Raw genomic sequence first — 26723 nt, 5'->3', positions numbered from 1 at the left:
TGCCATGGGCTGTGGCACAGTGGCCTCATCCTGTGCGTGTGGAGGGAACATGGTTCCATGGTGCCTCTGGGGGGCCCAGGAGGGGGGGGGGGACCCTGAGGGATGGGGGGGGGCGGGGCTCATTCAGACAGCATGCACAGCGCTAAAGAATGGTACGATGCACCATAGAAATCAGTGCGTTTTGGGCAGCTCTGAATCTCCTCAGATCATTCCGTGCTGTTAATGGAGGCCTCGGGCTACTCTTGCCTGGTGCAGTGCACTCATAGCTAATGAAGTGCCCCCTCAGCAGCTAAACTTCAATGGGCGTAAACAAATAAATGCTAATTCCTTGTTTGTGCGGCAGTACGAAACAGGCCGGGCGGCCACAGCTCAGGCTCTGTCCCCTGGGCAAATATGCCACCTATGTGACACAGCTGTGGGAGAGGACAAAAGTAAAGGCCAAGACTCACCCCCTCAGCAACGCATAGGTAGAGTTTATCGAAACACCATAAGTCAATGTTTCTTTCCAGCTCATTAATTGTTTGGAAATATAATTTCTCCTTAACCGTTTTTTCAAAAATGTAATATCATTGCATGCGATCTGCCACTTTAATAAAGGATAAGATGGGAGGTGGTGGCTGTATAACAATGCAATATTAACTGTACAGCTGATCTGTAATCCAAGACAACATGGCACATTTTTGACAAGGTGATCAGCCAACTGTGTGATTACATTTTAGGCCAGGGCCTGTGATGTGGGGAAAAACTTGGCAAGCTGACTCTTGACCATATTTCCTTGATAACTGTAAAATTCCAAGAACATTTCTGCAGGGTTGCTGAACTGAATGAAGTTTCCCTGACGTAATTACAATGAATACAATCCATAAAAAGAAACCTGAGGTAACAGAGGGTCAAATTTATAATTGGACAGTAACAGTAGGGGAGCTGCGGAAGACAAGCCCAGCAGAGACAAGTCCTTTGAAATTCCATCAAAGAGCCGCCCGGAGCCACCACTCCACCCTCCTCTCAGCCCATTGGGTCACCTTCACCTGGATCATGGGCCCCTCAACCAATCACAGATGAGCAGTCATCCCCCAGAGCACAGAGCAGGCAGAGTGGAACCCACAGTGAGGCCAAAGCTGGATGAGCAGGCAGAACATTCCAGACTGACATTCTGTTCTTTTATCGCAAAAGTGGCTCCTGGTAACAACGGCAACAAATTAGGTTTGGTTTTTTATGAAGCACCAAGATGTTGTCGGCCCAGAGCTACTCGTTTTCAGGATAAAAAGTCAAATAGGTTTTAAAATTTTTTTTTTTTTTTTAAGTCAGCCAGTTACACACTGTTAACCTTCACTGTTACCCGGAACCCAGTACATTTTCAAAGTCAAAATGACAAATTCCCTCCTCACTTCCACAATTATGTATGGATTTAGGTGAACAAATCTAGACCTCATTCTCCCTTCTACAGAATCATGTCTATTTTCAGGCTAAAGGAAAAGAAAAAACATTTTCTTATTATGTTTTCTTATATTTCAAATTTCCCTAGCTTGATCCACTATGAATATATTTTGATAGATTTACACAACAATTTTATCCTGGCTCTTTCCTAAAAAAGCCTTCAATTTCCATGCCACAGTGTCAAAAGCAACATTTCAGCCTCCAATTACGGTAACAACGCTTTTAGGGCACATGTTAAAATGTCAGTTATAAAATAAATTAATCAAAAATCTGCTATTACTGCTGTGCTCTCAGTTCTCTTTCAGCCAAGACCCATGGCTAATCATTATGTATTTCTGGAACACTTCACATAACACATAAATACACATCTGTGAGGTGCCCAGTGGCACAATGCTAGTAAATATAAAGACACCAACATTTTAAATGTCTATTGGCTTGCAATTCATTTCTTTGTTCTTTGATATTGGTACAATATTTTCTTAAAGCACAGATTTGTATTCTATTTTATTCATACAGGTGACTATTTGCATAGCGAGTGACTAATACTGAAAATTTCCCGTTTCTGAACATTTATTTTTCTCATTTTATATGAGGTTTTTTTTTTTCCCCCCACACTATTTCTAGAAGCCGTTTTTACTTTATATTCCCGGGCTGTGCGGTCCATGTGGAGCAATGTTCAATGAGGAGGCAGAGAGCTGAAGCTATCTTTCATCTCTGGAGGGGGAGCTCCATCTCGCGCGCTCTGGCCACGCTCCGCGGGGAGCCGGCCATTTCCATTCCTCTTTTGAAGGCGGCCCCACTCGATAAGCCGGCCTGCCCCCAAGAACTCCGTAATAAAGTTCAAATGGGAATGTTTAGGGGGGAAAAAGGGCGTGAAGAACAGGCGCGAAAGCAGCCGGCCGCGACGTTGTTCCAGCTCTCCGACATCTCGCTGCATCTCAAATCCATCAAAAAAATAAACGCCTTTCTTCCGCAGTTTTGACAAAGCAACTCTAACATTTTCTCAGGACATTTATGTAATAGAAGAGCCCCACTGCGGGGACGGTATGACATCGTGAAAACGTGTTGCACGTTCTGATGCCTCTTCGAGGGAATGGCGGGGAAACGTGCTACAGTCTCCCTGGCTTTCAGTCTCTACTGGCAAAGCCAGAACGCACCCTGGACGTCATCTGAATTCATTTGTTTTTAATGACATGGACACTTGTTGGAAAACCAACAGCACAATTCTTCAAATCCACAGGGACTTTTTGCCCATTACGTGAGATCAAGAGAGGGCCACAGCACAAGCGAAGCCTCTGTGATGAATAAGAGAAGAAGCCGACCTCAGAAAATGATTCAGTGTTGTCATTGCAGTTTTTGGGGGTTATCTCACACTGTAAACACAAGGCTCAGCAGCCCCATGCTGGAGTATCCTGGTTATTTATGCCAGTGTAATCTGTCCTTCTGACTCCACTGCACTGCACCTCCCCATGCGGGGGTGAATGATGCTTTAATGCCTCTGCACTTGTTCACTGGGTGACAACAGGCATCATACACATGCTAATGAAACAGTGCTTCCAGGGATCCTTTGTACTCCAGCTCTCCACTGAAGAGCAGCTGTTTGCACAATACTGTCACATTAGAGAAGTGCAATACCTGCACAAACATTTCTGCAGGAGAAATATAAATACTACAAACAGGCAAAATACAGTAAGTCTTGTTTCCACACAAGTTCCCAAGGTGGTACATAGCATCTGTGCGCGACTACAGTGCTTATGTAATCATTTACCATGAATTAACCATAGTTTTCTGGCATCTTGGTTTCTTAAAACATTGAACACAACATTACACTTGAGAATTATGCACATTCAACACATGAGCTATGCCTCCATAGACCGTCTGCAAGCTGCAAGTATGTGAACATCCTGTGTGTGAAGAGACTATGATGATTACACAACAACTTCAAGATTTCAGCTTTGTGATTTCTAATTCTAATTGAGAGTTAATTCTAAATTTAAGAATTATATACAGACTGACTGCAAGTTACAAATTATGTAAATAAGGGTACCTAGATCTGAGAAGTTGAATGGAAATCTCCCATCCGTGAGAGCACACTGCAGTGGTGTAAACCTACCAGACCAAGTATGAAATATGAAAACAGGCTAAATAAAAATCAATATCTTGATAATAAATAATAAATGTTCCTTCACACCAACAGTAGCATTGACAACTGACTATGCACAGCACATATAGCTGTCAAATTAACAAAACCAGAACTAAATAATCTGATAACTGACAATAAACTGATGATATCTGTCCATTTTTCCATATTGGCAATAAATGACAAATTCTCTGCAACATAAATCTTGTCTGTACAAGAAGAACAGATACAACAGACCATTATCACACAGCATTATCGCAAATGCTATGCAGCCAGTATGGTGTTGCACTCAAACACACTGCGCTGGCTGCATGTGATGAGGCTAGACCAAACTGCACTGGACCTACACGCCATCAGATGAAACCCCAGGAGGGATCATACAGGCAATTCGGCAATGTGATATGCCGCATAAAAAGGTAAATAGCTGCACTGTGCGTTGAGTTGTTTTTTAAAAAAAGTTAATTTGTTCATTCACAGAGGGCTGGTTTGCTTTAGAGTTCAAGTCATGAAAATTTCAAACTGGGAGCTCACTACAGTGCATCTTGTAATTTTACGGCGCCATTCATTTCTGAAAGGTTAAATAATGGGTTCATATTCCACAGCAGCAATGAAATGGGAATTTAAATGACAAAGGCAGAGAGGAAAAGAGATTTGCATGCAGGATGTACGTGGTATCAACCTCTGTGAAAGCTTTTGATGTTTAAGACTGGCTCTACTTGGCTTTGAGACTGTGGCAACCTGGAGCTGGCCTTGGCAGGCCTTTGAATGGGTGCCACAGACAATTAGGGCTTGGCCTGTTCCTGAGGCACAGGGTGCTCCGTCTCCACAAATATGAGGAAGGAAAATAATGCAGTTCTACAGCCGAACTTTCACACACTGACAACGCATTGGGCCCCGATTATTTGATCTGCGATAATGGCCGTCACAGCTAACTAGGCTGAGTGGAGCAAAGAACAGCTAGGATAATTACCAGTTTTACGCAGAACGGGGATATGAAATGGGACCTCTGAGAGTAAATGAAGCAGGCCTGATTTCCCCTGACTAGATTCATTCTCGGAAATAATGGATTTTTTTTCAGACAACAAGTTGCAAATGTTTTCTTTTGGAACAGCGAGTTGTTGCACTGCACAGTGGTAAGGAGGTGCAAAGTTTTAATCGGGATCAAAGTTGTTGCCGAGCAAAGGCTGTGGCTCCTAGTGTTCAGGTGTGTGTTCAGCAGACAGATACAGGGTGTGCAGTGTGCTAACACTGGCTGGTGTCCAGTCAAAACACCAGAGTAACCACAGGAGAACAGAGGCTCGGTCAGGCATTGGTTAGAACAGAACATCATTCGGTGATTGCCATTTAAATCACCAAACCTTATCCACTGCAGTGCTGTCGTGTCCAGGCTGGTTCTGCAGAAGCACGTTACACAAGCTAGACCAAAGACTGAGGGGCTGTTTTATTTTTTTGTTACTAAGTACTACTTAATCATGCCAGTGAAAATAATTTAAAAATAAATAATAAATAAAAAAACTTCAAGTAGGGATCACAGTCAAATTTTCTGTGTTGAACTCTTACAGAGTTTATATGAGTCCACTCAAACTTTGTTGAAGTTGAATTAGCTAACACTGGGCACTTTACCATGATAATTATACATTGATTAGAATTTTTAAAGCTGATTAATAACACATTTTTTTTTAGAAAGTATTGAAGTGAGTGTTTAGATTGGGACTTGGCAAGATCTTGCATTCTGGTTTCTGTATTTGCTAAAAAAAAAAAAAAGTTGATTCAGTACACACAAATAGAAAATAAATCATCACAACATAGCATTCAGATTGCCAGCAGGTAGAGAACTTTTTTTTTAAAAGTGTTGGAAAACCCTTATTCAACAGCAGATATGCTGTCCCCACTTCTATTGTAGAACTTGACAAAACTCAACAGCCTGCCTGCCAAGGCAAATGCAGGGTCTCTGCATTAAGAGTTAATGCCTCCCCAGCAAAAAGCTGAGAAACAGTGAAGGTCTGCTCTCTAATTTTCCCTCAAGCTCATTTCAGTTCATCTGTCATTGAGAGTCCCTTTAGCCTACTTCATTTTTTTATTTTTAATTATTTTAATGTTTTACTCTGGTGGGTTTTGTGGGCAGCAGAACACCTAATACGTTTTCACAGCGGCTCAACCAAATGACAGGGTAATTAAAAGCGCTCATCCTGCCCGGTCCTGCTGACACTTCACCGGTGGCACTCGCTGGTAAGCTGTGATTGACAGGCTCAGGGCGTCTCCACGAGCCATGCGAGGCCCAAGGGATGCAAATATAGTGCCGTCTCAAATGTGGGGAATTTAATAACCCCTCATAATTAAAAATACAAACTCCTACAGCTGGCATTCGGAAGGCTCTCTGGGATTTACGCCTCCATGCATGGCAGCGGAAACATGTCACGCATACGGCAGGAGACAGCATTAGCTTTCCGCGATCGCTAATGAATTCAATGCGCTGGTATTCAGCACAACACACAGCACCATATGTCTGTGTTGGAGAGCTATATAAAGACCTCAGTGCCGTGTCTTGCGTTTCCTCGTTTTCTGCCACGGACTGCTTGTGTCACTCGGTTCCGTCATCCTCTCAGATGGAATGTTTTGACATCCTGGTACCCTGTGTGTGCTCCAAACACAGCGAGCACTGGGGTGGCCCGAGCCGCAGCACACAAAGCCCCACCGAAGCTCTCCATTCAGAGACGCTCCAGCTGGATGGATGTGACGGATGGGAGACGGAGGATGACAGAAGCCAGTCTCCGAGGACAGAGCACTCTGGGGTATTCGGGACCACGGATGGACCTTGATACAGTAGATGAAGAATAACTAAAAGACTCTACTACCTCCATATCTCTCTCTCTAGATATATAGAAAGTCTCAGCATTGGCAAATAAAACTAAATTTCAATGATGTATGATGTATTTCAACTCAATGCTGCATTCTGTGAGTGAATATGACAGTTATTGCCGGATCAATAGCATTTGTGGCGGAACTAGGTTTCCTCTTATAGCTGTTGCCAAGAGGCAGGAAGTATGGCAGAAAACAACATTCAGTAAATAATAAAATCCCATCAAATAAACAACAGTCAAAGCAGCGCATAATTGACATGGTGAACTGAATTACCAGTGAAACAGGAATATTTGTAAGAACGTTCAAAGGGGAGTCTTTGGGTTTGGTTCACATGAGCAAAAAATATTTCAGCTCAGGCAGCGAAGCACCAATAGCATAGGTCAGCAGTTTGTCGACAGCACACTGAATCATAAATCCTGTCTGTTCATGTTCCCTTTCCCTGTCAGTTCACAGTCATTTCCACAATAATTCTACTTTCATGTACAAAACAGATCACAGAGAGGTCTTTCTCTCACTTGAACCCACAAGGTTTTCTTCCTTTTGAATTTCTGAAAAGTACACAGAAATTCCTTCTGAAAAGTACATAAGCTGTCACTTTGAAATGTGTCATATTTGAGCAAGAATAAACATGCTGAAATAATATTTGCACCGTATGGCAGATAACTGAGGAATAAAAAGACGTCATCTTTGTGCAACACCATTTACCATTCAATTTGATCTAGTTTTAGTTTACTTTTTAATTTACGTGCAATAGACACTGTATAGTTTATGTGCATTATTTTTATGCAATACACTGACATCACTGGTAAATAATATCTAAGAGTATTATCATGGAAAATATTACCATTATAACACCAGGGTGTACATTTATGTTGCTGAATAAACATGTTTATTTATCATTTTAATGAGTCTTCTTATGGCATGATTTTCAGATTGAAAAATAGCTAAAATATTTATTTACTTCATGTGGACCTAGCACATAGTGCAACATGCAATATGCAGTAAGCACTGCATTAAGTGTTAAAGGTGCGGAATCTACTGTGCATGTGAATGCATTGCAGGGGATTTCTATGATGTAAATACAAGACATCATTTTTGAAGATGGCAGAAATTTACTGTGAATTATTCATGCGTGTGTAATGAAATGGGGCAATGCTAGCTGAAGGGGAACCTGCATACCATTCCTGAAATAGTATAAACGGCAGTGATTGTTATCAGTGACCTCTATAGATGTGCACGCAAGGTTATTCATGCTATTTCAGGAGCTCTCTAACATGAAAGAGGGAAGAATTTAAAAAAAACACAATCTTCTCATCTGCAGGCACCACAATTACATAGGGAAGTGTAAAAATGACTGCTTTAGCTTTATTTTGTCCTTCAAATATGTGGCTTTCATTAAGAGTCACTGTGTATTTATTAAGGGGCATCATCTCGGTATGTCATGTCATATTTTTACAGGTACGGTCCATTAATAGTGGTCTGAAATACAGGACTGAATATGGCAGCCTGGGAAGGTGTTAATGGGACATTAATGACATGTTCATGCCAGAGACTGGTTTAGGTTATTGAGGGGGAAAATTAATTCATATCTTTCAGCTTATGACCGACAGGATTCCAGTTGTGGCCAAAAAGGTGGATGCAGACTGACCACAGCGATCCAGGCTGTTGGTCCATCTCACGAAGTGGACCAATGCGAATTGATTGCACTGGGTCTTTAAACAACAAATAAGAACAACTGCTGAAGAATCTCAGCCAGACAGAAACATATAGAGTGTATCAGTGGTTCCAGAATACTGGTGCAACATGCAGGATATGATACGCAATGGATATGGATTTTATATGCCCACAACAACCTCCCAGGTAGTTTCAGACTGTCTTTATCAAAAAATGATGAATGGAAACTGGGGAATTTGTGATGTGCTTCTCAGGATTACATTGTGAATCACACAGGAATGAAGAATGGCAGTTCAGTGCATAGATGGTGGAATGCTCTTGCCCTGTCGTTCAAGTGTGGTTAGAGGAATATGCAAGATTCACCTTGTGTTCTTACCCACCGGCCAAGTCTTGTACAAAAAAAAAAAAAAAAAAGTTGAACTCACAAACGCATATATTCGAAAACTTTCCCCTGAACATCACAGAAAACAAACAAGTGCAGTGTGCCCAGAACAAAAAGCAAGCTCTCCTGTCTTAGGGCTCAGTACTGTATCTCCAGTACCAGCATGAAACCCAAACAGTGTCCACACAAACAGTTGGTATGTAGACCAAGTTGTGTGAAGCATTAATTTAACAGCTGAAGTCTGGCTGAAGCTGCGTAGCCCAAACTGCCACTGACTGGCACTACACGCCCCAGGTTACCACAGAATCGGTCAGGGGTGTATAATCTTATCAAAAAAGAGCCAATGTGGGTGCAGGCTTGTGTTTTAGCCCAGCACTAAGGCACCTGATTCTACTTATCAATTAATCAAGACCTTGATTGAAGTAGAATCAGGTGGTGAGGACAACAGACGACGCTGCATTGCATTGCTCTGGCTGCTGTGAGAAGATTACTTTGTGGGAGCGGCCAATGAGCTGGACAGCAAATAAAGTTGACCTGATGGAATGGATCTCAGTGTCTACTGAGAGCCAATTCATCAGGTCCTTGAGAACCAAGGGGTCTCTCAGGACAGAGGGCACTGTGCTCAGCTGGATCATGCCCATGCTTGCACTGATGGTCAACAGTAAAACTAGAGTACCTGTTGCTGTTCAGAGCTGTGGTGTTAACCAGCAGGCTAATGAAATACACCCATGGCTACAATGATGGGTACAACCAGTACACAGACAGTCAGATATAACACGATATTCAGTCTGTTCTGAATATTCTCACTTCAAAATTGCAACAGTACGTGACAGACACTCACTTGCAAAGTCACCCAGCAACAGATTATGTTTTTCCTTACTTCTTTACTCGTTTCAACGTCTTCCCTTTCTTGCTCTCCAAAAAGCCAATTTACACTTGGGTGTTATAAATTAGCACGATAGAATCACCCTGGTATAACACATTTGATAATAGTAAAATCGGTATGTAGTTTAGAATTTGTATTGTGCTATCCATATCAAATAAAAAAACAATCATTCTGTATGCCGACCTCTTTAGATATAGCCCCCACCCAATCATTCACCCACTCACTTCTTCACTTCCTCTTTCACCCACCAGCTCAACAATACCACGTCTCAAAATTTGAAATGAATAAAAATGAAAGATAATGCTGTATGACTCACGAAAAATTATCATAGCTAAAATATGCAGTTCCGTTGGCTCGTAAGCGTGAATTCTCAAGACGCCGCGACACAAGAAAACAGAACCGTCTATTGCATACATTCCCTGCTTTTTGCACTGAGGACTAGCAACAGCAGTGACAAACATACTTGTCTCAGCGCTGAAGTGAAGACCGTTTCAAAAGCAATCACCAGTTCTATTTGCCTGCACACCGTTCCCTGTCAAGTCAGGTGTCAGATCAAATATGGGAAGCACTTAACTGGGGTTGGGGGAGGAGGGGGGGGGGGGGGATCTTTTCATACATTTCACCTGCAGAACATAATGGAAGCAAACGGGACGCGAACCCATCCGCAGCACGGTGTAGCGCGCGAGCCCTCCGCAGCGTGACATTGTGCGTAAACAGGGCAGAGTCAGCTCCGCGCCACCTGGAGACGTCGGGGACGGCGCGGCCTTCGAAGAAGCGCCGCATCTGAGGCACGCCGAAGGTTAGAGCTGCGGCGCGAGACGGGTCCGATCGATGAGACCGTAGCCCCTCCGCACCCGGAGCGCGCGGGGCTGGATCTATGATAATCAGGGGACAGCAAGGACGGCCCTCTGAGCTAGGAAGGCAAGAGCAATTTACCGAAGCACCATTTATCCAGGGCTTTCCCCTACAGCCAGCACCAGCCATCACAGAGACCCACAACCCCCCACCTGCAGGTCCACAATCAGAGAAAAACACCACGAACACTGTCCACCCGCAGCTGCAGATATAAAACACGCTCACTCCCCCACTCTCTCTCCCATCATAGAGAAAGGCTCAAAGCTAAATTTAAAAGATGCATTTCAAATCAATGCTGTATCCCAGTCCTCTCGCTTTCTTCTCTCTCTCACACTCCTCTCTCTCTCTCTGTTACTGGAATAGCAAATACTGTACAGGCTTATGCTGCCTAGGTTTTTATGCCAAAACGTACCAGATAATAAGTGAACTTCAGTACAGTAATAACATAAATTAGTCTAAAATCCCAAACTTACACGATATATACATCAAAATATCAAAACACCATATCGAACCTGTGTTTCATAGTTGCTCCAATGACCATGATATTATTAAATAAATGTAATGTAATATAGCCACAGGAAATGATATTTTTACTCCGACTCCTAACTTAAGAAATGAAGGAAATTCTAGTGCCAAAAATATCTTTCAACTGAATCAGTACTTAATATGACACTGTACAATGTGAGCGTATAAGGGAGAATTTTACTGCAGTAATACACCTCAGTGGATTTGGCTACACTTTGAGAGCTTAGTGTACACTTCTGTTTTATAAACAAATGGCCATGCAGATGCTTAAATCGTAGAAAAAAAACTGTCCTTTCAAGGAGGTATGCAACTATGTCAGAGAAGGAAAGGAAAAGCCCAAACAATACATAACACAAAAATAACACAAACCCTCTTGCTGTGCAAAGCCTACCTAACCTAACACCATCAGAAAACAGGAACAGCCATGACAAAATGACACCCCATTTCACATCTGAGAGACACCACACAAGCAAGGCTCAGGAGGATTTTCCTGGTCTATCAATCAGCGGCAGAGTAGTATGAAGGTTAGGGAACTGGGCTGGTAACCTAAAGGTTGCAGGTTCAGAATTGCTTCAGCGTAGCCTACATCCAGCTGTATAAATGGATACTAAGTAAAGTGAGTACGAGCTTAAATGGCTGCAATGTAATGTCAAGCTCTTCAGAAAGAGAATGCCAATCAACATTATCAGGCTAATTATTTGTGAAGGTTCCTCAGTCACATCATGAAAAACAAACACGAGCCTGCCAAATATCCTATTAATTTTCTCTCCCCCGCCCCGCCCACGCGTTAAAGACGGGCGCGGGGAAGCTCGGATTAATGCAGCACACTCGCCGCAGAACCCCTGCTATGCATTTTTTAAAAAGGAAGAGAAATCGCATCAATTAAGAGCCTCAGAAGTTGTGCGCGGAGGGGCCGCAGGGACCTGGGCATTAGCATGCTCTGCTGTGCAATCTCTCTCTCCAGGAACAGCGCTGGAGACCTGGGCTGGAGGGGGGGGCACCAGAGCGACACGAGGCGGGTACTCCAGAGCCCACCCCCACCCCCCCCATCCCCACACACACGGGTGAGCTGAAGACCCCTTCAACGTGTCCTGCGCACGCACAAAAAAAATACTTTGAAACATCTGGTGCTCTGCTGCACCCTGAAGACCGGATCTGTGTAATTATGCAAATGTTTGCAATATGAGGATCTCTATCATCCCCCCCCCCCCACTGTTTCTCACTACCCCATTTTAGGTTTTTATTTTTATTTTCTCACTCTAACTCCTCCCTCCTCCCTGCGTATCTCTCTCTCTCTCTCTCGCTTCCTCTCCCAATCTGTTTCTCTCTCCGCACCCTATCCATCCTTTACTTCCTCCCCGAGTTTAAATCGGCCTTAAACATTCATCCCGCTCTGCCTAGTTTGTATTGAATGCAGCCCAGCCGTTTTACTTTCTTCAGTAATCCCCCTGCCTCGCCCCCTCCTGTGCTGTGTACGTGCACTGCGGTGTGGGGGTGTGGGGGTGTGGGGGTGCGGAGGCCGGCTGCACTCCTGGGCTGGCAGTGCACAGCCGCACCCCATCAGATAAGGTCTCGGCCTCGTGCCTCTGAGTGCCAGCCGACCGATTCAGACACAATTAAGCCACATGACAAGGCTCTAATGCTGAATGCACCTGGCATCAGAACAAGGCCTTCCAAAGACCTTACTCCATTAAAACAGCCCACGGACACAGCCCACAGACACAGCCTACATCAGCTCCGGAGGAGAAGCAAGGGGAGACAAAGCGTTACTTTACTGCCATTTGATTAACATTTAAAAAAGAGAGCAGGAAAAAAAGGCTACTTAAGGTATAAAATCTGAAAAGGCAGGTTTCGCAGATCATCTCAGCAGAGACCCTTGCAATTAATGGAGATTCTGTATTAATTCTGCATTCATCCTCTGGAAATCCCTGTTTGCTTACACAGAACACTGTAAACACGTCTTCAAGTGTCACACTTTTCAATGAGAGCAGCTCCAGCCTTTCACCCTCATAGCCAAACCCCCACTCACAGACAGGAGGGATTTAACTCTGAGAGGGGGCCATTTGAATAGGGAAGCGATTAAGGGCTTTACGATCATGGGATGCATGAGCACGCACAAGACGACTGGGCACACAGCAGCCCCTTCCACAAAGCACCTCCGATCGGGAGCTGAGCCAGGAGGGGGAGAGGCCTTCACAGTTTCCTGATTCGCAGTGCGTCCCATGGAAACTCGTCAAGAAACGCGATGCAGATGAGCATGACGTACCAAAATGCTTGCCAAATAACTGCGAGGGTCATGACCATGACACATGACTGCTGCCCACCTGTTGCTTTGTAGAGAGAAGACACACACTGGGAGATAAGGCACCTCAGCTGTGTCTCTTGGAATGGCAGAAAGCCACATGTTTTGGTAAGAGAGTCCGCAGAAGACCTGACCCGAGTTGGTATGGGCACATGGGCTGCCCAGATAAACAGGTGAGACAAAGGCAGACTTGACCTAAGTTGGGTTTGATTGAGTTTGGTTAGGCTGGGTTGGGTTGGGTTGGGTTGGGTACATGGGCTGCCCAGATAAACAGGTGAGACAAAGGCAGACCTGACCTAAATTGGGTTGGATTGAGTTGGGTTAGGCTGGGCTAGCCTGGGCTGGGTTGGGTAGGGTACATGGGCTGCCCAGGTGAGACAGAGGCAGGGCTGAGACCAGGAAAGGAGGGGAGGAAAGGAGGGGTTTTTCTCTCTGGCTGCTCTCTCTGTCATCTCCTCCTTAGTAGCCAATCAACTTCCTTTTATTATTATTTTTGTTTTGTATTTGTATTGTAGGGGCTTCAATGGAACAGAATAGAATAACAGAAAATTTTCATTCAGAGATTAAGCTGTGGCTTAAAAAGGAAGCAGAAAAATCAACCTCTTGCCTGCTGCAGACAAACAGTGGTGGCTGTTTTTTGTTTGTTGCCGTTTTATTTTTTTTTTGGTGCCATACATGAGAATATGGGAGTACTCCTGATCCACCATAGATCATGTCACACAATGTCAACTGGATACAGTTAGTAATGAACAAAATGGTACTCTTCATTTCCAAATCGCAAAAATTATAACCATTTCAAAGACCCGCAAGACTTAAATGTTACAAACTGAGCATGATCGTTCAACTGACAAAACATTTCCCCGTTCAGCTTGGGAGTTCACAGTCAATACGGTGGTCAGTTATCCTGAGCTGAAAGCTCTCCGATCACGTCACTGCCTCTATGAGCCAGAACACAGACTCTGCCAGTCCAGGTAAAACTGCTCATGGACCATAGCTTTAATGTACACAAGGGACTGGCAGTCAATCACATTTAAAAGGGCACTGGTTTTAATTTGTCTTGTGGGATGGGCTCTGCAGCATTGAATATAGGGAGCCTGCCACTGGCACGCCAGGCCACATTCAGAAGAGGGAGAAGTTTTAATAAAAGAAGACTGGAACAGACATGGACTTGGGCTATAAGCTCGTTAGACGCCATTTTGCCTCAGCTCTCGAAGTCTTACACTTAAACCAAAATATTTAACTGTAATCATAACCATCACATTGAACCATAAAGAAATGATACATCAATTAGACAAACCAGAAGGGCCATGGCTAATTTACACATTTAAATAAAAAACACGCAATTAAAGAAAAAACTAAAATATGGCTGTGTTTAAATTAATATGGATGGGCAGCTTGCTGTCTTTGCTTACTCCAAGCCAATTCAGGGAAAAATTCATTTTGATCTTATCTACAACTACACGCTTATAATAGCTCATCAGATAACACTGCAGGCTTCACTGCTTCAATAAAGCAATTCATTGACAATTAGGCTGTCTGCTGATATTACATCAAAATGTCATTAAAGACAAATTATACTTGCTTTCCCTTTCTGCCATTCCCAAATGAATGTGTGGAAATTCAATACTTTAGATGTATCAATAAAAAAACAGTTTAATTTAAAATGAATAAAGGTCACCTAAAACAATCAACTTGCCATTATTCCATTTCCAATTTAGGAAATATGAGTAATACATTACAAACATGACTGAAAATCCAGGGTTTATATTATCCCAATGGGTGAATGATCTGTGAAATCCACAGAAATCAATGGTAACTATGCTTGTAAAAAGTGACGGTTTTAATTTTTCGAAAGGAGATTAGGGATCTCACAAACTAGACAGTACTAAATATATAATTAGCAAATAAACTGGCTGAAATGTGCTCATTTAGTCAGGCTTCATTACTGAGAGCGGAGGGAGCAGGCGCACGTGCGTGGCTCCGTGTGTAAATGCAGTACTGACGCGTGCGGGGCAAGGCCACGCCCGGAATGGCGACTTCATTTCTCGGATGGGTGTGTGGCGCTGACAGAGCGCCTCCATGTGGCCCAGCAAGAAAAAAAAAATGGATAAAAGAGAAGGTAACATCCATCACTGGGCATCTGCCCTAACGGCTCTCCTCTGCGCTAGCCCGTCCAGGAATGGACCGAACACCGCGGGCTTTCGCGCTCGTGGGAAAGGGACGTCTAAAACGAAGCCCCAAAATCACGGCTGCTCTTTCAGGAGAGCACATGTTCCTGCACTCGCACTGATACTTGCAACAGCATCGCTCACACTGACACTCACAACAGCATCGCTCACACTGACACTCACAACAGCATCGCTCACACTGACACTCACAACAGCATCGCTCACACTGACACAACAGCACCACTCACACTGACACTCACAACAGCACCACTCACACTGATACTCACAACAGCAGCATTCACACTGATACTCACAACAGCAGCATTCACACTGACACTCACAACAGCAGCATTCACACTGATACTCACAACAGCAGCATTCACACTGACATTCACAACAGCATCGCTCACACTGAAACTCACAACAGCACCTCTCACACTGACACTCACAACAGCACCGCCCACACTGATACTCACAACAGCAACACTCACACTGATACTCACAACAGCACCGCCCACACTGATACTCACAACAGCACCACTCGCACTGATACTCACAACAGCACCACTCACACTGATACTCACAACAGCGACACTCACACTGATACTCACAACAGCACCGCCCACACTGACACTCACAACAGCACCGCCCACACTGATACTCACAACAGCAACACTCACACTGATACTCACAACAGCACCACTCACACCGATACTCACAACAGCAACACTCACACTGATACTCACAACAGCACCACTCACACTGATACTCAACAGCAACACTCACACTGACACTCACAACAGCAACATTCACACTGATACTCACAACAGCACTGCCCACACTGACACTCACAACAGCACCGCCCACACTGACACTCACAACAGCACCACTCACACTGATACTCAACAGCAACACTCACACTGACACTCACAACAGCAACATTCACACTGATACTCACAACAGCAACACTCACACTGACACTCACAACAGCATCGCTCACACTGACACTCACAACAGCACCGCCCACACTGACACTCACAACAGCACCACTCACACTGATACTCAACAGCATCGCTCACACTGATACTCACAACAGCAACATTCACACTGACACCCACAGTGATACTCCCCCCCCCCCCATCCTGCCTGTTAAACATACTGCTGAGCACTGGCTAGGCTAGTGGGGTATATGCAGGAATGCAACCACAAGGTCATGGGCTCATGTCTGGAGAGGGAGGCTGCTTCTGCAATCCCCGGAGCTATGAGCATAATCCAGCCTGCCCCTGGTCACTGCAGCTGTGCACCATGGGTAATGCACAAACTGGAAAAGCTCCCTCCAAAGCAAATTAATAATGAATGCAAACAAGGCGTTCAACACAACCCCATAAAAGAGATCCAGGCAAACACCCACACCCAAAAGCAGCATAAATCAAATAACACGCACACACCCCAGGTGCACAATAGCATACTGCAGGCACAGTAGCAGGCAAAATGCAATAACAAAGTCCCCTCTGGACTGACCTCTCCCTGAGGAAAAGAGATCTCTCCCCACCCTCCCAACAGCCTTAACCGCCCCGCCCCCTACTCCTCCCCCTCCTCCTGGCCCCGCCTCCCAGGGGAGCTATGGAATGTGAGCCAGTATCTGCACATTGATCCTGCAGAAAGGGCACAACCAGTACTGAGCTCTGCATAATCACATCTTTCCCTGTTGGTGTTTTCTGCATTGCAAGGATGAGTGGCATTGCCTAATCAGGAGACATATATCAGTTGTGATACAGGCTTATCAGAAGACAGCTACGTTTGAATGTGCCAAGAGTCACCATGGCTACACGTACAAGATGGCACAAAGCAGCTGATGCTGGAAAAACTACTCGTTCATATGCCAAAATGGTCCCATTGACAATGGACCTGTGTGTATGCAATCATCAAGTGTGCATATAGGAAAAAACACACAAGTACAGTACTTTGTCATTTATACTGTAGCATCAAATGTAGCCATAGAATGTGAAAAAAGAAGAGAAATAAGCAGCATATGTTTTCTAGATGCATCCTAATGGGACCATTTTTCAACTAGCAATCCGATGACCAAACCCACGTAACACATGACATAAACAGAATTCAATATTATGAGCAATATAATTTCATGTTGCCGTGGGCTATATACATTTTCAATGAAACCCTGTTTATTTCTGTACTAATCCTCTTATCTCTACTCAGCCTTTTAGCATATAGCTTTCCCATTTCATTTGCAATGCCATGCAGTATTAACTGGAACGAGCAATAAGATGAGCAATTGAGCACACAGTTTAGGGCAGGGGTGTCCAATATTATCTTAAAAGGGCCAGTGTGGGTGCAGGTTTTTGTTTTAGCCCAGACTTTTAGACCACAACACCTGATTCAACTAATTAGCTAGTCATGGTCTTCAATCAAGACCTTGATAAGTAGAATCAGGCGTCTCAGTTCTGGGCTAGAACACAAACCTGCACCCACAACGGCCCATTTTGGATAAGATTAGGCAGCCCTGGTTTAGGGTGTATCAGAGCCAAAGACAGAAATTCAGTTTCCAATAAATCTGTAGTCAAGCTGAGGAATCTGTGAGTTCAAAGCTCCCTTCGTTCATCGATATCGTTCGGTGTCCCGGGGGGCTTTGGGGAACGTCAGGGTGAGTTCTGACGGGAGCGCCTCCCCCGAGCGGATCGATGGTGGGATCGCGCCTCTCGCAGGAGCGGCCGCGGGAGCGGGAGCGGGGCCGCGGCTCTGACTGAATAGCAGGCAGGAAACGAGAGAAATCAATCACAGGGAAGAGGAGGGGCCACGGGGACACAGCAGGTCTACCCTGCACTGCTGCGCTCCGTCCCCCACACACCTGCCTGTTCATTTCACATTCCCACCAGCACCCCGACCTGCTGCCTGCCACACCTCAGCCGCTCAAGCCAGGGAGCCAGCTCTAAATGTGACTTGCAGGTAAGGATGGACACACACGGACACACACGAACACACAAACATACACACACACACACAGACACACACACACAGACAGACACGAGCACGCACACACTAGTGCACACAGACACGCATGCGTGCACGCACGCGCACACACACACGCACACACATCACACGCAAACAGACATACACGCACAAGCATGTACATACGCATACACACACACACCACATTCACTCCACCATTCGCTTTCTACCCCCACCTTGTACTACATGAATCAGGCTGAACCCCCCATATTCTGCAGTTCCACAAACAAGGCTTTCTTCAACTCCAGACTCCAGAAATATGTCTGTGGAGTGTCTGTGTATGTGTGTGTGTGTGTGCACATGTGTATGTGTGTGCGCGCATGTGTATGTGTGGGGGTGCAGGTGTGTGTGTGTGTACGTGTGTGTGCATGAGTATGCGTGTGTGCGTGCGTGCATGTGGGCACGTGCGAGTGTGTGTGTGTGCGTGTGTGGGTGCGTGATTGCGTGAGTATGCGTGTGGGTGCGTGCCCGTGTGTGTGAGCGTGTGTAGCGTGTGTAGCGTGTGTGCTTGCGGTGTGCTAGCTCACTCACTAACCTGCTCTTCTCACAGGCGGAGCACAGCCACGCTTTGTCCTTCTTGCAGTAGATCCGGCAGCCCTTGCAGACGTAGAACTGGCAGTCCAGGCACTGGCGTCTGGGGTTGAGCAGGAAGGTGAAGGGGGAGCAGCAGCGGATGCAGCAGTGCTCGTTAAACTTGTTCTGCTTGGAGAGGATCGAGCATCGGCTGCCTTCCTCATCCAGCTCCTGTTTCATCTCACTGCGAGCGAGCGAGAGAGAGAGGAGGGAGGGAGGGAGAGACGGGGGGTGAAGCAGAGAGGGAGGGAGGGGGAGAGAGATGGAGGGGGGAGTAAGAGAGGGAGTGAAAGAGAGAGGGAGGGAGGGAGAGAGATGGAGGGGGGAGTGAGAGAGAGAGGGAGAGAGAGGGAGGGAGGGAGAGGGATGGAGAGAGGAGAGGGAGGGAGAGAGTGAGTGCCGAGATTGAGAGACTGAAACTGAACAGGCTTACAGTGATGCAGGATAATTTGAGACGCTGTGGCAGAGTGAGAAATTTAAACGGGGATGATAAAGCTGGGGCGGCGGTCGGCGGCGGCGGCAGCGGACATGATCTCCTGCATTAAAGCCGAGGCTGGCGTTTTAATCAGCGAGCCGGTCGCTCCGTGAGCCTCCGCACCCTTCGCGTCGCGCGGACGCATCAGCTGCCAGCGCCCACTTTCCCAGCGCCCCGGTCGTCTGCGGAAGAGCACGTCGCCCTGGCGCCCAATGCCACAGCACCCAGCTGTAAAATACTCAGTGACGGACTATTATGACTGCGCTTCCTAATGCAATTGACTTTGCTTAACGACGCGCTGGATAATGTCAGCGGGAAAATTCAGATCGCCCTCCCCAATTACCAGGAGCTCGCTGATTAATCTGGAGAGCGCTCCTCTGCCCGCTCCCCCATTAGCACTTCAGAGCTCCCTGCTAACGGGGGGGACTGAATCATTACGCCCGCGATGACGGTGAGGATTGCTTTTCGGACGCCGGGGGAAGCTGAAGGTCAGCCGTCGGAGGGGCCTGATTCCCTGAGGAGGTGCGGAGCGTGCGGTCTCAGAACTGAACAAACAGCGAGGAGGGGGGAAACGGGTGGAGGGGGGTCGTCTGTAAACGAGCGGGTTAGATTCGTGGGGGTCAGAGCGGACCGCGGTCTTGCGTGGGGCAACGCGGTGATGAAACCGTTCACAGCACTGGCTGTGGGGTCTCTGACACAGGCTGGAGAAGAGGCCGCGCAGTGGTACTGCGCTGTGGAGTTCTGCTTACGCTGTGCCACTCAGCACAGAGCGAGGGGAACCACAGGACCGGGCCTGACACGAGCAGTCCAATCAGAACACAGCATTGCAGGGACTGCAGATGCAGCCTGATCTTTATACTCACTTGCATACACAAACAGGGGGCATGTAGGTACACATATCTTATGCGCAAGCAAAAACACACACACACAAATACAGACACACACACGCAAGCACATGCACAAACATGTGGTACATGTAAGACTTGTAGGTACATGCGTGTACACACATGCGCACACTCGCACACGCACACACACGCACGCGCGCACGCGCACACACGCACACACGCACCAAAGCAGTTGCATTGGCGGGGGCCAGGGACAGTTTCACTACAGAAGGTGATTAAACGGTTGGCTTGTGCCTGTCAGGGGGCTCCAGTGTGGAGCTGGTGGAAGAATAGGCTGGTGGAAGCCTTCACTGGGGCCAGGTACAGCTTGGCAAATTAAGTTTTGGGACACTGTGTCTAAGGGTTACTCACAGGTAGTCAGGCACAGCAATACCAATTAAACATGCTCTGACTTTATATTTAACAGATTTTATATGACCACCCAATGGCTGTCAGTTTCTCTCAGGCCAATTAAAAGTGCTCTCTGGGATGATATTTAGGTCACCCAAAGGTAGTCATGCCAATTAAACCGGGATGATAAGTATGGGACAACCTTTAATTAACAGGCCGAGCGTGTATTTATTTTTCATTCTCTCGACGAAAGAGGAGAAACAACACACTGAAGAATATGCAAATGTCACGGCGCTCTCTCACATCCCCGCACAGAGCCCACAGGACGCCGATCTCTGGGAATCCTGATTCGGCAATAACAAAAACAAAAAAAAAAACCGAGCAATCAGAAGGCTAGAATGGCTCCTCCGCACGGTTCAGGACCCCCCGGTGGTAAAGCCGCCCTAATCGGGCTCAGCTTCAGCGGGACGCTGGCTGGAGGCCTGTTGGAGGTGGCCGTCTGTGGAAGGCTGAGGGTGTTTGGGTGCTCTGTGTGATCCGGGCTACAGCAGGGTCCCCCCTGATGAATAATCCATGCCGCTCCCCCGCAGGGGAGCCAGATTTACTCTGCGCTGGTTAATGGCTACAGCACTCTCATTAGTCCCGACCCTCACGGCCACGACGCACAGCACACAGGGAAGAGTAGAAAGGCTAGAGCTTGGGGGGGGGGGTGGAGGGGTGGGGGGGGCTCCAAATCTGATAGGAGGGGACTCAATTGCCCACATCAGCATTAAATGGCAAAATCACGGAAAGCCATTAAAATGGACACTAAGCGAAGGTTCTGGTTGCTTAAATTAGGCGCAATCATATAGCGGCTCATTAAAGAAATGGCAGCACTGTACGCCAAGAGCCACTTAGCGTTATCATTTTCTTGAGTGTCGCAGCTGAAAAAAGGAAGAAATGAATGGCTAATGCTAACGGTTGTGCAGGTGAGGGAGCAGAGGACTGCAGAGAGCGAGGCAGGGCCTCACCGCAGGAGCGTCTCTCAAATCCCAGGCTTTTCAGAACGGCCATAAATCCAGAGGAACCCAAAAGGGGTGTCTAATGCGATTCTGTCTGCGTCCGGCAGGTGGTCTAAATCCATCTCCATGATATTAAAATCTCTTCTTCTAGCACGCCCAGAAACCTGCACCGCAATGACCTTCACATGCACACATTTCACCAGCCGAGACACGCATGGACAGAACACACACACACACACACACACATGCCGATTCCTCACTGCTCAATACGCCGCCAAGCAATGCTCTGGGGTACTGCTAAAACTGTAAATAATGCTTTAAAAAAAAAAAAAAAAGTTTCAGCAAGGGCATTTTTCATACGAAATTAAAAGAGGTTATTTTATGGTATGTATAACTGCCATGGGAAGGGCAGGTCCCTTCGGTAAACACAGCGCTGAAAGGCGATGCATTACGCTAAGCTAGGAGCAGAGGAAAGGTGTAACCCGGTACAGCACCGCACCGGCACACACAGGACCTGAGACACGCGCTCAGGGCCGGGGCCGCTCATCCGTCCCCGTGGGGGGGGGACCGCACGAGAGGCGCAGGCAGGAGGGAGTGATTTGTAGCCTTCGCCCCCTTCCGTATGATTTGCAGCTGCTGTGGTACGCGCCGCTAAGGTCAAGCGAAAAGACTGCGACAATATGGCGCCAGGCCTGCGACAAGACGTTTAACCTTCGCCTCTGGACGCCCGGGCTTTCCTGTGCCGGGGGGGCCTCGGCAAGCGTTAATCAGAGAGACCTAACGCGGCTCGTTAGCTCTAATGGTACACTTAACAGGACAGACACTCAAACTCACGTCCCATTAAATGCTTGAACGGAACATGTAGATATTCTGCATGGAGAAGAACAGATATCCTGCATGACTCCTTTCACAGCCGGCACTTTGCAGTAGGATGGCTAATACAGTAGGAAGTGAAGTCCCTCAGAGAAGCAGGAAGAGAAGCAGACTGAACTCAAGCCCACTGTGTGACTGGCAGGCGAGGACTCGCTGCGGCGTTAGCACTGCCTGCGTGGGTTGCCCACCGCGGTCCTTCCAACAGCCAGGAGCGGCACAACAGGGACAAAAAAAAAACTGCCTCTTTCTCAATGTTCATGGAGAATTTCCCTTTGTACTATTCAAGCAGAGGGGAAAAGAGAGATATTGTAAGGCAAACAGCTGCAAAACTTAAAAAATAAAAAAATAAAAACCTCTCCAAGCGGAATTATTTCCCCTTGCAGGCACTGATTTGACTCTAATAGTAGGGAGGTAAGCAGAATTTTGTATGCAAAACACTGAGCCCCGGCAAAGCAAAACATTCTGCTAAATACATAAAATGTAAGGCTTAAAACAGCGTGGTTTCAGAGATCCTGCTTGGCAGCTCTTCAGCACCAATACAGCCAGTAGCTACAGAAACAGCCTTATCACTGCAGTTGTACAATGAGCAGCCAAAGCCTCTGATGCAGAAAGAGAACGCCGCTGAGCCAGCGTGCGATTTACCATTAGCAGGAACCTGCGAGACCGCACTGGGCGGAATCTGACACGCCTGGGGGCTTGCGTCTGAGGCGCAGCTAAGGACGGCCGTCCTGCCTGAAGCCAGTCAGACCTGAGAGAAAGGATGCCGGCTGAGTTTGAGCGGGAGCAGGGCCGTGCTATTCTACAGCGATTAGCCGCGCTTCATCCTTAGAGGGCCGTTCGCCAGGCCTGGTGCCAATGGAGAGGCAGACGCCCCCTGCCCTGCCCACCGGGGGGAAAGCTCGGACCAATCACGTCAATGCGTCCGGCTAAGGACACGCCTCGCAGTCCGGGGGGCAAACGGACCGTGGGTGGAGACTGGAAACAAATGAGATCCTGTCACCCAGCATTGAATCAAACCCCCTAAACGTTCATAGATAGGAGCGGGGCAGGATTAATACAGGAGGTGGAATGAGGGTGAGGTGCGTGGGGGTGGGAGGGTGGTGTGTGGGGGGGGGGGGGGGGGGGCTTGCTGTTCATTTACTGTAAACGGTCACTCTGTGACATCAGCGGCAGCACGCTGTCGGGAAGCGAGGAGCTGACGCTAGCTTACGGACGCAGCCGCGGTTCGCTGCGAGACGGCGGGGGCAGAACCGCAGGCGCTGGCACCTCTCAGCCGCGCTGATTTACCGCCTCTTTCCTAAAGGTTACGTTCCGGGAGGCGCCCGGCCAGCTCCGCGTGCAAACCGCCCCGTGCCGCAGTCTCCGCGTAAATAACCCCGGCTAAAACGCAGCCCGAACCGGGGCCCACCGTCGCCGGCCGAGAGCAACCGTCCCAGTAGAAACGGGAGCTGGGTGCAGGCGTCGCCGGGGTGACGGCCGGAGAGAGGGAAAGCTTTATTTAAACTCTGCACAGACGCGTGGCGCGGTGTCAGAACCCGAGCGGTCCTTCGCGGGGTCCCCCCTCAGCGGCTCACCGGGAGCGGCTGCGGTTGCTGAGGTCATCGAGCGCCGGAGAAACAGCCCGAGGAGGCGGCCATGAATAAAACATGCGTCGACGCCCGCTAACGATCGTCTGCGTGCTGCTTTAAATGGAGCGCACGTCGTCTCATTAGCTTCCTTAAAGCTTCAGTGAATTATTCATACGCCCTGCATGAAATGTTTACTGAAGAGCTTCATAACAAAATTGTCAGTGTGACTAATAAAAACGCGAATTTCCCGGTAAACTGTGATCACAGGTAGAAATATGCAAACGGATAATTAATAAACAAGTAAATTGCTCAAGGTAATACAGCAGTGTGATGGAACACAAATCTATCAAAGCTAATATTTGTGTATTAACAGTGATAATACACTAACTAATTCTTACTTAAATGTGGCCTATTAAGACACAGCTTTTAGTCGTTTTTTGAAAACTGCAGTTCAATTATTGCATTAATTTACAGTGCTTTGCAGATTTGGATCCTGTATGAATTACCAACAGATAAAGCATAGAATGGAAATAGCAACCATTACCATTCACGTTTTCCACAAAAGCCATGCATCGATTAAAAGAAGAAATTTCATTGGTCAAAAAAACGGTTGACCAAATGGAGGACAGACCCAATGGCGCGGGATGGTGGGCAGTGCAGCCGAAGCTGCAGATTAATCCGTCAGGGCGCTGCGTTGGCTGCTCGCTCGAACGCAGATGCACACAGAGGCCTCGCTTGATGAGCTCTCGACATCCTTCTGCGGCCGTCAGCAGACGGATGACAGCCGTAAATGGCTCTCTGGCTCCGGTAGCGGCCTGTCGGGACCGTTACGCCGCGCTGGCCGACGTGGCGGTTGGCCGGACCGGTCGGAGGAAGGCCTCGTCTCTCTGGCCCTCTGTCTGGCTAACGGGGCTTAAACTGGTTTGGCGGGGACCGGGGACCGGGTGCCGTCTGCCCGCCTGGTGTCAGGGCCGTACTGACTCTCTGTGGCAGGGCCGCCCAAGACCTGCCATCTGGAGGTTGTTCGTTTCACCTCTAATTTGGCACAACTGATTTGACTAATTAGCGGCTGAACAGGGCTGCTAGCTGTTGAATGAGGTGCGCTTTGCTAGGGATAGAGTTAAAAATCTACAGGATGGTAGATGGACAGGAACTGAGCAGCACTGCTCTGTGAAAAACACATGAGGAGGCACAGGTTCAACTTTCTGCAGACTCCAGGGGGCGATATTACTGTATGTAAAGACTGTGTGCTCCACAAATCAAAACCAAAATGTATCTAGTAACAGACAGAAACCTGGCGAAGACACAGAAGAGAGGAAGCCTTGTGATTCTATCAGCGCTAATGAAAGCTTTCATGTTCTCCCCTACTTCAGAAGCAGCCAGGGAGCTCAAAGAACAGAAGCGGACTGTGCGTGTGCAGCCTGTAGTCCAGTGGTTCTCAACTCGGGCCAGAAAGGGCCGGTGTGGGTGCAGGCTTTTGTTCCAACCAAGCAGTTACACACCTGATTCTACTAATCAACCTTTGGAGTCTTTACACCTTGATTAGTAGAATCAGGCGTGTAACTGCTTGGTTGGAATAAAAGCCTGCACCCACACCAGCCCTTTCTGGCCCGAGTTGAGAACCACTGCTGCAGTCTATACTGCTCTCTCACAGGCATCCTTCATACCGCATCCTGCAGAGAAAATATCACCCACTCCTAAATGCAGGATCGCCTGTAAGGCATCCAGCAGATCCATATCTTCCCAACTGGAGCCTTTAGCCAAATAAAGCCTGCAGTCAGACTGCGGCTCCCGGCTCCCGGGGTCTCTGGAGAGGCTGGCGAGGAACCGCGCCGTCCGCCGCAGTGCTTCTCAGGCTCTGAGCGACGTGCGGACGACAACCGCTTTATTTCACACCTTGCGCCTCCTCCTCCCCCTCCACCTCCCGCTCTCCCTCCCCCTCTCTGTCTCCCTCTCCCTCTCCCTCTATCCCCGTGCTGGACTCCCTGTCGCTCGCCCCAGTAAATAAAGTGGCGTGTTTGTAAAGCAGTTCTCTCTGTGGTGACGGATGGAGCCTGGGCGGCCAGGATGCGTCAGACAGCGAGTGCGCCCAAAAGGGGGGGGGGGAGGACACCTGGCCTGAGGAGTGACCGGAGCGCCCCCTGCAGGCCATCAGCTCCGACGGCAGGGGTCTGCAGAGACACAGAATCCAGACTGTGGGGGACTCTAAGAGGCTGGCAGCCAGTACAGCCGTACCCTGCCGCAGGTCACCTCTTATTCTCAGCATAGCGTGACTCAGACATTCATTACCGCATTGTTCACCCTATGTACAGGGATCAGCATGAGTTACCAAACAAATACATGCTGAAATAAAACCCAATGCTATGCAACAGCGCCATAATGGGACTCTGAATAAACATCATAAATCATAACCATTATGAATGCATAAATATGAACCAGGCTTGCAGAGGATTTTATGAATGTTCTGAATTTGCATTTGCACATAAGCGGTTTAGAGGCTTGAGGAAAAACAGAATATTAAAGGTTTAATGTTAAACAGCAAGCACTTTTCTGATGCTGACTTTACCAATAGCACTATAACGGTGATGCTTTTTTTGATGAAAACAGAATGGCCGACCGAGAAGAGGACAGACAGTCAATCTGTCAAGTCAGTCAAACGAATAACCAGACAGAACGATACAGCGAGTCTGTCGGTTAGTTAGTTAGACGGACGGACATGCTCTAATACAGCGTAGAAGGT

General features: G+C 47.4%; 1 protein-coding gene across 3 annotated transcripts in view; it reads right to left on the bottom strand.

Moving 5' to 3' along the window:
* myrip (myosin VIIA and Rab interacting protein) overlaps positions 1 to 26723 on the bottom strand; it is a 118457-nt gene that overhangs the window by 40271 nt on the left and 51463 nt on the right. For all 3 annotated transcript variants that reach the window (XM_035415553.1, XM_035415554.1, XM_035415555.1), the window contains exon 3: positions 18794 to 19015. In XM_035415553.1, the coding sequence (XP_035271444.1) occupies positions 18794 to 19015 (222 nt within the window). The remainder of the gene's footprint in view (positions 1 to 18793; positions 19016 to 26723) is intronic.

This window comes from Anguilla anguilla, chromosome 4, assembly GCF_013347855.1.
Source record: "Anguilla anguilla isolate fAngAng1 chromosome 4, fAngAng1.pri, whole genome shotgun sequence".
Classification (NCBI taxonomy): domain Eukaryota; kingdom Metazoa; phylum Chordata; class Actinopteri; order Anguilliformes; family Anguillidae; genus Anguilla; species Anguilla anguilla.
This window is presented reverse-complemented; position numbering and strand designations above follow the sequence as displayed.